This window comes from Clupea harengus, chromosome 3 (genome assembly GCF_900700415.2).
Source record: "Clupea harengus chromosome 3, Ch_v2.0.2, whole genome shotgun sequence".
NCBI classification, from domain to species: domain Eukaryota; kingdom Metazoa; phylum Chordata; class Actinopteri; order Clupeiformes; family Clupeidae; genus Clupea; species Clupea harengus.
This window is the reverse complement of record NC_045154.1, coordinates 21903067-21917083: the sequence shown is the minus strand read 5'-3', so window position 1 is coordinate 21917083 and position 14017 is coordinate 21903067. Positions and strand designations below refer to the sequence as shown.

Sequence of the window (14017 nt, the reverse complement as noted above, 5' to 3'; positions counted from 1 at the left end):
GGGAATGGGTGTCAGGACTCCTCCCTTCTCACCCCACCCCACCCCCAACACAAGCGGGCCTGTTGGTGCTGAACACCACCACACCATCACCTACCGTTTTAGATATTTCCCTGTGCAATGCACAAGATGAAACTCAAAACTATGTTGAGCATTGACTTAACTGTATGCCTGCCCTCTGCTGAAATCCCCTACCCCTCTCCCGTTCCATATCCATACTGCCATGGAAGTCAGCTGATGGGTCACATAGTGGGTACAGTAATTACTATCTGCCTCCTGCTTTTCTGCAGCATCTGTGGAATAAATATATCTGAGCCTAGACACGTGTGTGTGTGTGTGTGTGTGTGTGTGTGTGTGTGTTGGGGGAGGGGGATCTAGGGTTAAAGAACACCACGTGGATGAAGTCAGAGAGACGTCAGAGGATCCACATTGTGCGCATTTTTTAAAGGCTCTCTGTTCCTCCAGGACATTCATTGACCTCAGCCTGACAAATTCCCTATAACAAACACTAATTTGAGTTTGTCTTCAGATGTCCAGTCCAGCTGTTCACAAGGACCAAACATCTTTGGGTATGCGAAGTATTAACACCGGTCATCACACACGCAGAACATTACCTTAGCGGGTAGGCAATGCGGCCACGTCACAACTCTCTTCTTAGCAACAGTACCATGACCTACATGCTTTACAGATTGGAGGCAGCGACAGAGCCTGCGGATAAAATCAAATATCTATAAAAATGAATGGCCCTGTTTCACTCTCACCATTGCTTCAGGGAAATTGGTCTCAGTTCTTGTGAGCTACATAACAAAGCACTTTATGATGACATAAATGAAAGATTTTAGGGCTAGTCAAAACGGATGCAACTATTTAAGTCATTCAAAAGTCGGCATCTGAATGCAAGAGATTGATTTACAATTATTAAGTGCAGTGTGAAAATCCCTTCGACACCCATTTAGTAAATGATGTGTTAGGTAAGCACAGTTAAAGTTAAAACACAAAGCATCATTGATTCCAGTAACCAGTAATTTATTTTCCGAGTAGATACCACACAACACCTACCGCTTCCTTAATCAAGCACTCGTGCAATGCTCACACGCGGTGCACCCGAAACCGTTCAATTGTGAACATAAGCATGAATACCGTAGCACACGTCAAACGGAAACCCGAACAGCTGTCGATAAGATATCAGAATTATAATCATGTAAAATGAAGTCGTTCCTTCGTCTGAAGTCGATCTCCACCAGCACTAGCAAGGCAGTAGCTTGCGCAGTCATCTCCATAGCGGGCAATGTCACATCCCAACCAACAGCACAAACTACTACCTCAGCCAGTACATGGCGCACCAGGAATGCAGATCCTCAAAAATCCGTAAAATTCAACTAAGGGGAAAAAAGAATTGCCTCGTTTGCCTGAATAAATCGCAGAGGTACACTTCTTCCTTCCGTCTCTCCCGCTTGCCTTACGCTTTTTCTCGGCGTGCTCAAAGGCGCAATTGAAGTAGCACGATAACCCCGCCTATGGCTCCGTTGCTCTCTCCACCCCTCTGCCAACCTCCCTACAATTCGCCCTTCCCCTCACATGACCTGCTACTACTCCTACTGCCATCAGCGAGAATACAGATAACATACTAGACATCTGATATGTTCCACCATTACAAGACCAATCAATTTACCGTTGTACAGTAAATGATAATGGTTAAGAATAAAACCAGTAGTAATGATAATGATAGTAGACGTAATGGTAATAACAAAATAGTAGTGGTAGTAGTAGGAGTAAAGATGGTGGTGACATTGTAGTACCATATGTATTCAAAAGTTATTTCCTATTAGTTTCCAGTCCAAGAATTTGATTTTGAACCGTAAATACCAAACACCAAGGTAGCTCGATTACGACCTTGCAGCCAATTCAAGCCGATTACCCCAAGTATGTGAAACAATATCACTTCATCATATTCCAACATATGCACAAACACAGCATTTAATAGATGTACATAACATATACAGTATTTTTGACATGAATGTAAGGCACAGCCATTGATGAATTTCAGCATTAGTCCCACCACATGCTGCATGGATTTACTGTGCCTGTATTATGCTGCAGATTAGGGAGGTTTCATTTTGAGAGCAAGGAGAAAAAAGGATAACCCAGAGAATAGCCTTGTCATCTGGTACTCAGTACAATTTAAACCCTCCATTCATAGGATGTAACCATTCAATCATCTCTGAACATTGCCGTATCTGACTACCGACTGATGGAGGGAAGATCGTGAAAATGTGAAAAAAAATGTACTTCATCATATCGAACACCAAGCTTGTAGAACTTTTTTCCCATTTATTTTAAACACACAAGGACACCCCTTCTCAAGCGGACTAAAGATGACATGGAATGTTACAGTAAGATCTTGCATAAAATCCTGTGTGGTCAAAAAGAGTCCACCACAAAAGAGCATTCTTCCTTCACACGTTTCTTTGTTCGCTGTTTTTTTTTTCTTCTCCATTTCAAAGATGAATAAAGCCCAGATAACTCATTCTGACTTACATCGTTAACACTTATCACCACACACACTGTACATCAACTCCCCTTGCAGAAAAGAAAAGAAAAAAAAACACTGCAAATGTACTGTAGCAGTTAATCAACTGTGAGTCCAGCCATTGGGAATGGGTCATCAATGTGTTTGAGAAGCTTATGGTGATGAAGGTCAACCCTTGATCGCGGAGCGTTCAATACCATTTGCCACGGCGGTTGCTATGGGTTACTGTCCTTCAAACAGGCTCGTGGGAGATCAGAGTCCGCTCCTGTGGCGTAGTAAGGACACATTCAACTTTTTTTTACCCCCTCAAGTAATTAAAAAGTCCTCCCTCCTCCTGATCCCGGTTTGAGGGGGGGCGAGGGGTGGCTGGTCAGGACTCCCCGTTCTGCACTTTGGACACGGGGGGCTGCATAAAGTCTTTGAAGGGCCCCAGGGCCTCCTTGAGAGCTGAGCTGACCTCCGAGGAGGAACAAGTGATGCATTCCACCAGCGTGGGGTACAGCGCTATGACCTGGGCCCAGGTGTTTCCGTCCACTAGACAGCAGAGAGAGAGTGAGAGAGAGCGAGAGAGAGAGAGAGAGAGATGGAGGATGAGGAGAAGGAGAGAACAGATATGAGAGACAACCAACATCAAACATACTGTTTAATTCCATGATACAGTTGAAAGCTGAAATAACTTCCATCTTTGGGACATTTTACCACTGCTCTGCTTCAGGGGAGCCTGACGTACATGAGAACTGAACAGTATTGGTACCTATATGCTGTATGTCGGCTCTCTACACCCAGTTCTCAATATCACTTGTAGAAACGATTTAGTTAACCAGCATCATTAGAGACATTATGTAGTACATCCTTTTGCTTATAAAGAATGAACATTTATCATTATCCACTCAAACTCTTAGTAAAATCCTTAAATTACTCACCATTTTCTGGCTGGGTCTTTTTAAGTGAGTCCATTAGAGTGCTAACTGCTTTTAAGACAAAGATGATTTCGGTGACTTGTTGCCTAGAGGAAGGATAACAAAGATGATCAGGCTGACAGAATCTAATCCAACCCTCTTAATATTTGGCTTGACGATTAGTACACATGGCATCAACTCAGAGGAAAACGACAAACAGCCGTCAGACGTGTCAACATCGGGGGGGACGAAAGAAACGATGGGTGGAAGGGGTAAAAACAGTGCAGGCGAGAATGATGCAAATGGCATTAACCTGAGCAGATGGCAATCAAGCTTCATCCTCTGTGCACTGAGAAAGATACAGTGAGAGAGCTGTTATGCTAGTATGTGTCTGCACCCCACACCCACACACACACCCACACACACCCACACACACACTCTCTCTCTCACAGACATCCACTGTAAGTACCCACAGTAGGGGATATTCACTGTTGACAGCCAGTAGAACTGCAGTGTCTGACATGAGACAGCTGCCTGAGGGCAATGCCAAAGTACTTACCTATGCATCAACCCTCAGCTCTAGCTGAGAGTGTGTATAAGTGTATATATGGAGTGTGTTTGTACATGAGTCAGTGTGAGAGAGGATTAGGTGGGGATATGAGGGTATGCAGTGCCTATGTATGTCCATGTATTATGTTATATATGCTTGTGTGTGTGGGTGTATGTGTATATATCATGTGGGAGTTTGAATTGAGTGAGCATACATTACAACATATTGAGTCTCTCTGTGTGTGTGTGTGTGTGTGTGTGTGTGTGTGTGTGTGTGTGTGTGTGTGTGTGTGTGCGTGTATGTGTGTGGGTGGGTGTATGTGCTTGTAACATAGAATTGATGTACTTACATGGAATGTAGTTTGTATGAGTGTATGTGTGTGTTTATGGATGTGAGGAACTTATAAAGGTGATGTATGTGTGTGTGTGCCCAGTACACGACGTTGAGGATCTCTGGGAATGTTGATTTATTTCTATGGGAATTTAGATTTTTGAGTTTATGTGTGTGTATGTGCCTCTTTATGTGTACCTGGAACTTCTAAAGCGTTTTGTGTCTGTGTGTGTGTGTGTCTATGTCTGTATGTCTGTATGTCTGTGTGTGTGTGTGTGTGTGTGGCCTTTATGTGGGGTGAAGCAACAGACCCATGCGCCTCACCTGGGCAGTGGGCAGCGCCCGCTCAGCCTCTCGTCCTCCACGTAGCGCCGCAGCACGTCCTGCGCCCGCTGCAGCAGCACCGACAGCGCCATGCGCGAGATGTAGCCCTCCTGTGGCGTGGACACCTTGTTGCTGAAGGAGAACTGCAGCAGCGTCTCGAAGCACACCTTGGAGAAATCCTCCCGCATCCGGATGTCAATCTCAGCCTCTGCAAGCCGCACAAGCGTGGGCAGGGAATGTCGTCACAGTCAGACACAGCACACAATGGCAGCAATTATACGAGCACGCAAAAAAGGCTAATATGGGTTTGGAGTATACCCCCCACAATGCATTGCTCTGCGCAACCTTAAATATTACACAGCCCTTAATGTAGAAGATTATACATAGTAATATCCATGAAGTAAAAAAGCTGCATAAAAGTACAGTGAGCTGAGGAGGCTATTTGAATGTGAGGTGGGTTGTGTTACTTTCATGCAGCTCACCAGTGAAAGAGGAGGACTGAGAGTGGATGGAGCCTCTGTTGAGCATCGCCATGATCTGGCCAACAAAATCTTTGGGGATGAAGTTGGCGAATGGCAAAATCTCTGTGCTGATCAGCTGCACCACCTGTGACGAGAACACCGTGGTTAACGTTACAGGTCACAGGCTACAGGGAATCATCTTCCCCAAGTGATCTACTACGGTGCAGACAATGGGAAGTCAGCACAAAGTAGAGACAATACCTCAACATCGACTGCTTCATTTTTCTGGAACTCCTGGATCGACAGGTTATCCGGAGGCATGCTGGACAAAAGAAAAAGGCATGCTGGAACAGGCTGGTATGTAATATAGTGTCAGTGTAATCCGACCTGTGCTGCACCCTATTGTCTCAAGGTGCTGATGTCGATACATATTCAGGTTTATCTGTTGGAGCTGTGGCGGCCCACGTACCTTTTGGTGAACAAGAAATCTTCGAAGGCGCCGGCAAGCTCTGGCCACATGGTATCAAACTTGCCGGAGGAGGCGTGTTGGCGGGCGACGGGGAGGCCGATTGAGAGCACTTTGAGCAGCGAGGAGACGGCCAGCTTCCACGTGCTCTCCGCAGGGCAGGCGTACTTCAGGCCCAGCGGCATCCGAAGGGTCTAGAGACAGGGAGGAGGAGGAGGACGGAAAGAGAGAGAGAGAAAGAGAGAGAGAAAGAGCGAGAGAGAGATAGAGAGAGAAAGAGAGAATGCCGTGAGTGAATGTGAGGGAGAGTTAATGCAAGCATGAAGGGTATTGGAATTAGGAACAAAAGAAAAGAAAAAAAACAGGCAAGGTCAAACCAGTAGACAGAAAACAAAAACAGAAAAAGACAGAGAGTCAGGGAGGATGAGGAGGAGATCACAACAGGACTACAGAGGCAGGGCTAAGAGAGTGGAGACACAGTGTAGACAGAGGTAAGGATGAAGGGCAGCAGGGTGTGAGGCTGAGAATAACTGGGGCATTAGTAACACCGCGTGCGGACAGGGAGACACTCCTCGTGCGTGCGTGTGACTCCTGCTCCCTCAGGCTGCTGCCGGGTGTGGAGGCCTCGCACAATCTCCACCCCGACATCCAGCCTGGCCTTTCTCACGCCTCCCAGCCTCTGGACATCTGCCGTCCCGCACGTAGTGATTTTACTGCTTCTGACTACCACCCTCGGAGGTTTGCATGACTCCAATCACCGCGTACATGCCGTAATAACAGCAATTAAACTGACACAGCTGTCTGTATGAGTGCTCTGTGTGTGTGCGTGCGTCTCTGTATCATTATACTATGAATCACAGCCTTTTGTTTTGTGCCCCTTTTTGTATAGACAACAGGAAATGCATACTGGCTGGGCTGCTACACATGCAGCCTATACGCCCTAAACCGGATGCAATAATGAGCGCTGTGAAGAGGGGGCTTACCTTGATGATGTTTTGAAGAACTTTCTCGTTTATGACTGCCTTGTGGCAAGCAGTCTTGTGGTACAAGTCTACCACTACTTCAAGAGACCTCTCAGCAAAGGGCACATAGTTTAAGGCCACCCATTCAGCCTGTAGGAGGAAAAAAAATACAGATAGCGAGAGAGAGAGAGAGAGAGAGAGAGACAGGCGGGGGTGGAGGGATGGGAGTGAGAGAGACAGAGATAAAGAGAATCTTGTGTTTATAAGTGTTGACTTTGTTTATGACAGGACAGAATAAATCCATATACCTGTGTTGTGTGCTGACAGGGCAAAAAAAAAAAAGGAACACAATCAGTAAGGTGGCATAGATTTAAAACAGCAAAGCATGCAAACGCAGTCAAGACCAAAAACCCAAAGTAAAGTCCATATGTACAAGAGTTAGAATGAATAGTGATAGGCAGACAGAGAGAGCACAAAAAGAGAAAGAGAGAGAGACAGAGGGAGAGAGACAGAGAGAGAGAGAGAAAGAGAGAGACAGACATACGTGAGTTATGGAGGACAGAAGAGGAGGAGGAGGAGGACAACAGAAGGTGAAATCCCTCGACTAGCAGTGTTACCATTCAGCTAAGCTTGTGTAGCTAGAGGGGGACTGACGGAATGGAGACTCACCGGTGCAAACAGTTGGATCTAAAGTGGATCCATTGAGTAGTACAGAAAACAGAATGAGAGAAGAGTGAACAACCGTTAACTCCTTTACTGGCCACTACAGACAGTCCAGTGCCAATACAAGTATTGAACCGCTTGACCAACTGACTGACGACGACATCAAATACAGACAGATGTGCAGTGGATTTAAATACGGACTTTAGCTACGGACACGGACACAGACACGTTTATCTGGCCATTTGGTCGGTTGGTAAATTCAGTTCAAACAGTGCATTGCTGCAGCAACTCAGCTATGTCACTCTTCACACCGCGGCACTGAATGAAGGCCGATCAATACTTGGAGGAGGCTGAGCGGAGAATTAAGCATCGACACTTGGCATGTGACACTGCAACTGTGATGTTGCCGCAAAGTTGTGGAGGAAAGCACAGTGGTGTCAATGGGCTTCTTTGTACCATTGTGACATCAGAACCAGGAAGAGGAACCGAAAGGAGCCACTACTCAAGGGTCACATGAATTCAAAGTTTACATCAGGGATGTGTTTTTTCATCTACAAATCCAGCTAAGAGTAACGGATCCATATCTACAATACTCACCTCATAGAGATGTAGGACACTCAACATTAGTCAATTAGGTAACTCTACGCACCACGAGAGCTCACGTGAACAACTAGTTCTGGTCTAGATCTCTCTCTCTATGACGGGCAACACAACCACTACTGTGAAGCATGTTATACACAAATAAAACCCTTGATGCAATATGAGGGCAAAGAGAAAGGGGACGCTGGACAGAACACACACGCAAACACGCACACACACACGCACGCACACACACACACGGCTCCGGGGAGAGGCCTGTCGAGGAACACTCGTGGCCTACAAAACCTAGCAGAGAGGGCAACCAAGAGCACCGGAGCGGAGAGGTAGTCGTCACGTGGCCACCCACCTGGTTGTATTTAGCGTTGGCCACGTGTTTGGTTTCCACTTTGCCGTACTGCGGAGGCTTGCAGGAGAACTCCACAAACAGCAGCAGCTGCTCGAAGATGGCAGGGTACATAACCTGCAGGGTCTCCGGCCCCACACAAATGGCCTGCCATGGAAAAGGGGACAACACTTAAATACAGACATCAATGTCCCACATACACACACACACACACACACACACACACAGACAGACAAGACATGCACGCACTCACACAGACACACACACACACATACATACATACATCCGAGGAAACTCCCATGGTTCACATTCTTAACACAGTATGTATTTTCACATGAAAATATAGAGTTTCCTAGCCAGGACTGGGAATCACGGGACAGCTGGGAGAGGTGTTCCAACTCCAGCTGGTTTAGCAGAGGAGTCATATAACCACTGGATTCCTTCTATTTGATCATAAATCAGTTCCCAGGATTCTGTATCAGTTTGTGAGAGTGCAGTGGCTTGTGTGGGGGTGTTCAGGTGTGTTTTGTGTGCGTGAGCATCTATGCCTGAGTGTGTAAGGGTGTGAGTAAAAGTTCCCACGTTTGCGACTGCATACGTGAGAGTGTGTGCGTTTTCACAGATGTTCTTGTCCGTGTATGTGTGGGTGTGCAGGAATATATTAATATATGAATAATATATAGTTTTCTAAGCAACTAAACATGTGTGAACTAATGTGTGTGTTCGAGGTGGTACGGCACCTTCTGCAGGACGTCGAGGGCTGTGAGCACGGCCTCCTGCAGGCTAGTGAGCACGGCCTCGGTGTAGGAGGGCAGAATGAAGGGCGATGCGTCGGAGCTGATGGGCACGGAGACGGCGCCGTGCAGGATGACGCCCAGCTTGCGCAGGTCCTCCATGCTGAAGCCGCTCTTGACGTGCTGGTAGAGCGCCGGGAAGATCTGCACCAGCGCCGTCAGGAAGGGCTGGCTGGGGATGAAGGCGGGCTTGTCGGCGCCGGGCGGCGGCGGCCGCGTGCACTCGGTGCCCGTGCGGTACCACGTGTTCCAGGCCGACCACCACAGGGCCGAGTCGTCTAGCTCCTCCGCGCCGCCGGGCGGAGGCGGCAGGGGAGGCTGGGCCTGGGCGCTGTTCATGTAGCGCTGGGCCAGACGCTCGGCCAGCGAGTCAGAGCGCAGCAGGGGTCTGCCGGGGCCGGCGGCCGCCAGCGCGTCCACGAGCACGGGGGGCACGCACATGGCGGCGAGGGCTTCGGGCTTCTCTGTGTCCTTGACGGGGGTGACTATCTGCAGGATCTCCTGGAAGCTCTTGAGGGCGGCCAGCGAGACCTCGTTGTTTTTGCTGAGGGCAGCCGACTGGATGTGGTCCAGGAGCACCTCCCAGGCCTTGAAGAAATCACCTGAGGGATAAAAGCCAGATGTGAGCAAAATAGTCATAAACACGTGCCTGATTTCTTTCCACTATGGTCAAACCCCCCATACATGCAATGTGAGGTTCACTGAGTTCATGTTACTGCAGTACTGCATTTTTTCCATGTATCTAATGTGATAAATATTTTCCTTCTCCCTTGACCTGTGAGTCACTACCACTCTATTGTATTACAATAAATTAAAAGGTAGAGTTCTGGCGAAAGGTTGTTGATATCTGAACTCAACAGCATTTCAAATTACACCCTTCCCTTCCACACCCCTGAGGCAACGTGGTGATTGGCTGGAATTATTTATGGCTCTGTCTGAACCACTATGGAGGACTATGCGGAGCAGTGATTTTGACCAAAAGTGTACTGGATTAGAATCGTGGGCTGCACCTTTACTGTGTATGGTTTGTGTAAAACTGATGAGTCATGATATCAGGTTTCTTTTAAACCACCCTGATGAACACTGCAGATTGAATACCATGGCACTGTGATGCTACAAACATCATGCTACAAACGATAAGCTTTTAAAGAATCAATAGGCTATGCACCCATTACATATACAACATCTTCATTCCAAACCTTGAATAAGCCTGCAATCACACCCATACAAACTATCTTTCTTGGCCTGAAATCAGTCTCCACACACCTAGCTGCTGCAGAGGGTATCTTCTGGTGTTGAAGATCCGTGCCACCCCAGCGAGAGTGAGCACCCAAGTCTCCGCCCACTGCTTCTCTGCCGTGTCCCGTGAGTGGTGGATGAGGATGTTCCCGCCCCCAGACTCGATCTTCTCCTTGTCAGCTGTGGTTGAGGACTTCCTCACACGGTCCAGGAGATGGAACAGCACCTGCAACAGAGGCAAACACACGATAAACTAAACTAAACAAAGCTAAACTACACTAATCTGAAACCCATCATACTGATTAGGGTTGACAAAAGTGATGCAATGCATGCTGGGTCAAATCAGGGCAGGGGGAGCAGAGCTATCCGTCTAAGAGATGGTTCTGGAACAACTAACGCAGCTTTAGAAATGTAAAAAAAAAAAAAAAAAAAATGAACGGTGAAATGTTGATTTACTTGGCAGAAATGAAGTAATCTAAAATGGTCACGTCAGACGGGACAACAGAGCACTCTATCGAAGGGGAAATTCTAGTGAATGGAATGCATTTATATAGCGCTCTACTCATAGAGCACTCACAGCGCTTTACAGATTAATGCGTCAGATATCTACCCATTCATACACCGATTGCGAGTCAAGATCGTACTAGCAACCTTCCGATTGCTAAATGACTCCTGTACCGCCTGAACCACTATCGCCCACACTAGTCTTATGTTTATGTTTATGTTTTATGTTTATTTTATGTCTATTTTTTTTTTAATCACTGTGCATGTAATTTGTTTTTGCCCGTAATTTCTTTGCTGTTAAGCACTTTAAGCGGCATTGTTTTGAAAGGTGCTATACAAATAAAGTTTATTATTATTATTATTAGTCTACTTCTCGCTGAGTTCAGTCTGCACTACACGATCAATGTGCTCATACAGGCAGTGTTCCTGGTCAGCTCTAGGAGGAGGGGTCATGATTAGGGGTCACAGGGGTCATGTTTAGAGGTCACAGGGGGCTCCTTTACCTTCCAGACAACGATGTGCCAGGTGGGCTGCTGCAGGAGTGTACCGTGGGCGGCGATGGTGGAGAACAGGGTCTGGCCGGCGCTCTTGCGGACGGCGGGCCGCGGGTCCACGCACATCTCGCCCAGCTTGGCGTAGAGACAGAGCCAGAGGCAGTCGAAGGGAGGCGCCGGGTGGAAGGGCCTGTTGAGAGGCTCGCCCTTCTCCAGGGCTTGTTTCTCCAGCATGACCTCCTCCCGCTCCAGCTCGTTCGTGATGGTCTCTCCCCTCTGGAAGAAGTAGTCCGAGATGTTCCACTACAGGGAAATGAGGAAGAGGGGGAGGGCGAGCCAGAAACAGGTTAATGTGAAGTTAGGTTAAAAACTTGACAGGGTTTTGGTGCTAGCCTGAACGGGATTGAAAGTGAATGCAGTTTTGAAACGGTGTTCCTCTTACCAGAAGGCCAATGGAGGTGAGGCTAATGTTGAGTTCTTGGTTCTGAAGACCAAAGCTGCCAGCAACATCCACTACAATCTGGAGGCATGTGCAAGGCATGGTGGGTAGGAAGTCAGTTACCACCAACTGCAGGCACTGGAAGGCTGTTCGGATTAAGGACTCTCTGAAATGAAACATTGGCACAGTAAGAACATTTAAAGCACCTCAGTTTATTTTTTGAAGGTGAAGGCTAGTGGACGTGCTAATGTGATTCTAATTATGTGTCACACAAGCATTTGAATGTATGCTTTCTTGAGATTCTTTCCACATTCCATCTGGAATCTCAGGGAGAACATTTAAAGCTTTCCTGATGAGGATTAAGCAGACTGTCAGTCTAAATTGAGCTCCGAATGGAGCCACTCCAACAAAAATTTAATCTAATACAGTCCAAGACCGACCTAAATTATTGTTTGGAAAACTAACCTCACAAGACATATTATTTTATCTCCGTTCCTAATCAGTGGTTCCAAATCAACTAATTGATTATGCTGGCGTTCTCTGCCTTTCATGAGAACAGAGACAAGGGCATCATTCACTACAGCAATTCCATCTCTGTCTCTGTCTCCTCTCCAGGTATTTGTCCCCTCACCCTTGGTCGTTGCGGATGGCTCCGATGACGCCAAGCACCAGGGGCCAGCCGGGCCCCAGGCTGTCCCCCTGACTCTGCAGGATCTGCAGGACACACTCAAGCTGCTTCTGCCTGATGTCGGCGTGGAGCACGTTGGAGAGCTCCTTCAGCGGATTCAGCAGGAGCAGCTGCAACCGCTATGGGAGGAGCAGAGGAACCGCGGTCAGGCAAACGATAACCACGTGCACGTATGCGCGCACACACACGAGCACATACATACATACATACAGCACCTCTATGCATTAATAAGGCTTAATTAAGGGAAATTAATGTCTACATTGAACCTCATTGGGCCTGACTCTGAAGTGAGGGAGTCCAGATGGTAAACAGCCACATGACGGCCACTGGAGACTATGACATCAATTACTTATGGACTACTGAGGCAAGTTTAAAATGTGTGTCTCGGCTCAGTGCGAGAAACAGACTTCAAACAAGACTTCAAACATCTGAAAAATCACTGAAAAACCACCCAATTACCACTTTGATGTTGCATGACACAATTCAGAAACAAGAACCTGTGTGTCCCAGAAAAGAATAAGGTGGAACCGGGTCTATACGGCTGAACCCTAAGAAGTCGGTTCTGGTCTAGAGAGTACCTGGTTCTGGGACAGAGGAGGATCATGCTTGTACGAAAGGCCGGCTTTGATGAGTGAGGTCACCGCCTCCGCACCCCACTCTCTCATACGGGCATTAGGGTGCTGACACACCTACAAGAGAAACAGAAGAAGCAGACAGAAACACAAGGGTATGGCGTGTGTTCAGAAACACACACACATAGAAAGAGATTTAAGACACCAGAGACAATCCACACATACAAACACATCAAAAGGCAAAACAAGACACAAGACACAAGACTAGACTCGAGAGACGAGACAAAACAACATTAGGAAGCGTACACTGACACACTGTGATAAAACAGCGCACAGAGCAAAGGAGGCAAACAAAAACAACAACACAGGCCGTTTATAAAGTGACGGGACTCAACAAACAGCCGACAGGAGAGAGTTTAACCAGACAGAGACAGACAGACAGAGACAGAGACAGAGACAGACAGACAGACAGACTTCAAACTGAGAAAACACAGGCAAGCGACTCCTTGTCGCTTTTCCTTGGGGTGCCCTCCAGTCAGTGATGTGGATAGAAGAGAATGACTGACACCCAGTGACAGAATCGGCTCACTCGTCATTGCAGCTGATAAACAAATCACACGGCTCTCTGGTGTGCCAAGACGATTTCTGACAGTGCAACACACAGCGGGCTCAGTGACAATTTCACATGTGATTGATTGTACATAGTGATTTACACAAAGAGTGCTGGTGAAGAATTCCTTTCTGGAAAGAATTTCAAACACAGACGCACATTCTGCAACTTCTGAGTAGGTCTGTTAAATAACTCTTAATAATAAAAAATGGCATGTAATCACGCCACTGTGTCATGACTGAAGTGAAAAGTGAAATGGAAGAAAAATCACATCCTGAGAAGACATTCCATCAAATGGAAATAGGACATGGCTGGATAAGCTTGCTGGCCTTCTATGTCCACATAAGAGATTGGGAAGAGATTCTGATCTTACCTTCTGCACAACCCGACACGGGTGCAATAGGAAGAAAGACAGAAAGAGAGACAGCATGAAGACGACCATTTCATATACACCGATAAAAGACAAAAACACAGCCTCTCAAACCCTGAAGACTACCACCCATACTAAGAATGATTGTTTGAGTGCAGAGAGCAGTTGAACAACCGCTTCCA

General features: G+C 47.0%; 1 protein-coding gene across 7 annotated transcripts in view; it reads right to left on the bottom strand.

Annotated features, from left to right (window-relative positions):
• Positions 1 to 1006: 1006 nt before the first annotated feature.
• mon2 (MON2 homolog, regulator of endosome-to-Golgi trafficking) overlaps positions 1007 to 14017 on the bottom strand; it is a 37811-nt gene continuing 24800 nt past the window's right edge. For 2 of the 7 annotated variants that reach the window (XM_031564937.1, XM_031564939.1), the window contains exons 21-36: positions 13839 to 13841; positions 12862 to 12972; positions 12227 to 12402; positions 11599 to 11761; positions 11166 to 11459; positions 10186 to 10384; positions 8866 to 9521; positions 8129 to 8272; positions 7189 to 7206; positions 6541 to 6669; positions 5561 to 5751; positions 5353 to 5413; positions 5113 to 5236; positions 4631 to 4838; positions 3451 to 3533; positions 1007 to 3061 (exon numbers count right to left, since the gene is read on the bottom strand). In XM_031564937.1, the coding sequence (XP_031420797.1) occupies positions 2898 to 3061; positions 3451 to 3533; positions 4631 to 4838; positions 5113 to 5236; positions 5353 to 5413; positions 5561 to 5751; positions 6541 to 6669; positions 7189 to 7206; positions 8129 to 8272; positions 8866 to 9521; positions 10186 to 10384; positions 11166 to 11459; positions 11599 to 11761; positions 12227 to 12402; positions 12862 to 12972; positions 13839 to 13841 (2724 nt within the window). In that variant the 3' untranslated portion in view covers positions 1007 to 2897. The remainder of the gene's footprint in view (positions 3062 to 3450; positions 3534 to 4630; positions 4839 to 5112; positions 5237 to 5352; positions 5414 to 5560; positions 5752 to 6540; positions 6670 to 7188; positions 7207 to 8128; positions 8273 to 8865; positions 9522 to 10185; positions 10385 to 11165; positions 11460 to 11598; positions 11762 to 12226; positions 12403 to 12861; positions 12973 to 13838; positions 13842 to 14017) is intronic. The other 5 variants (XM_031564938.1, XM_031564940.1, XM_012842503.2 and 2 more) reach the window with 3 other exon arrangements.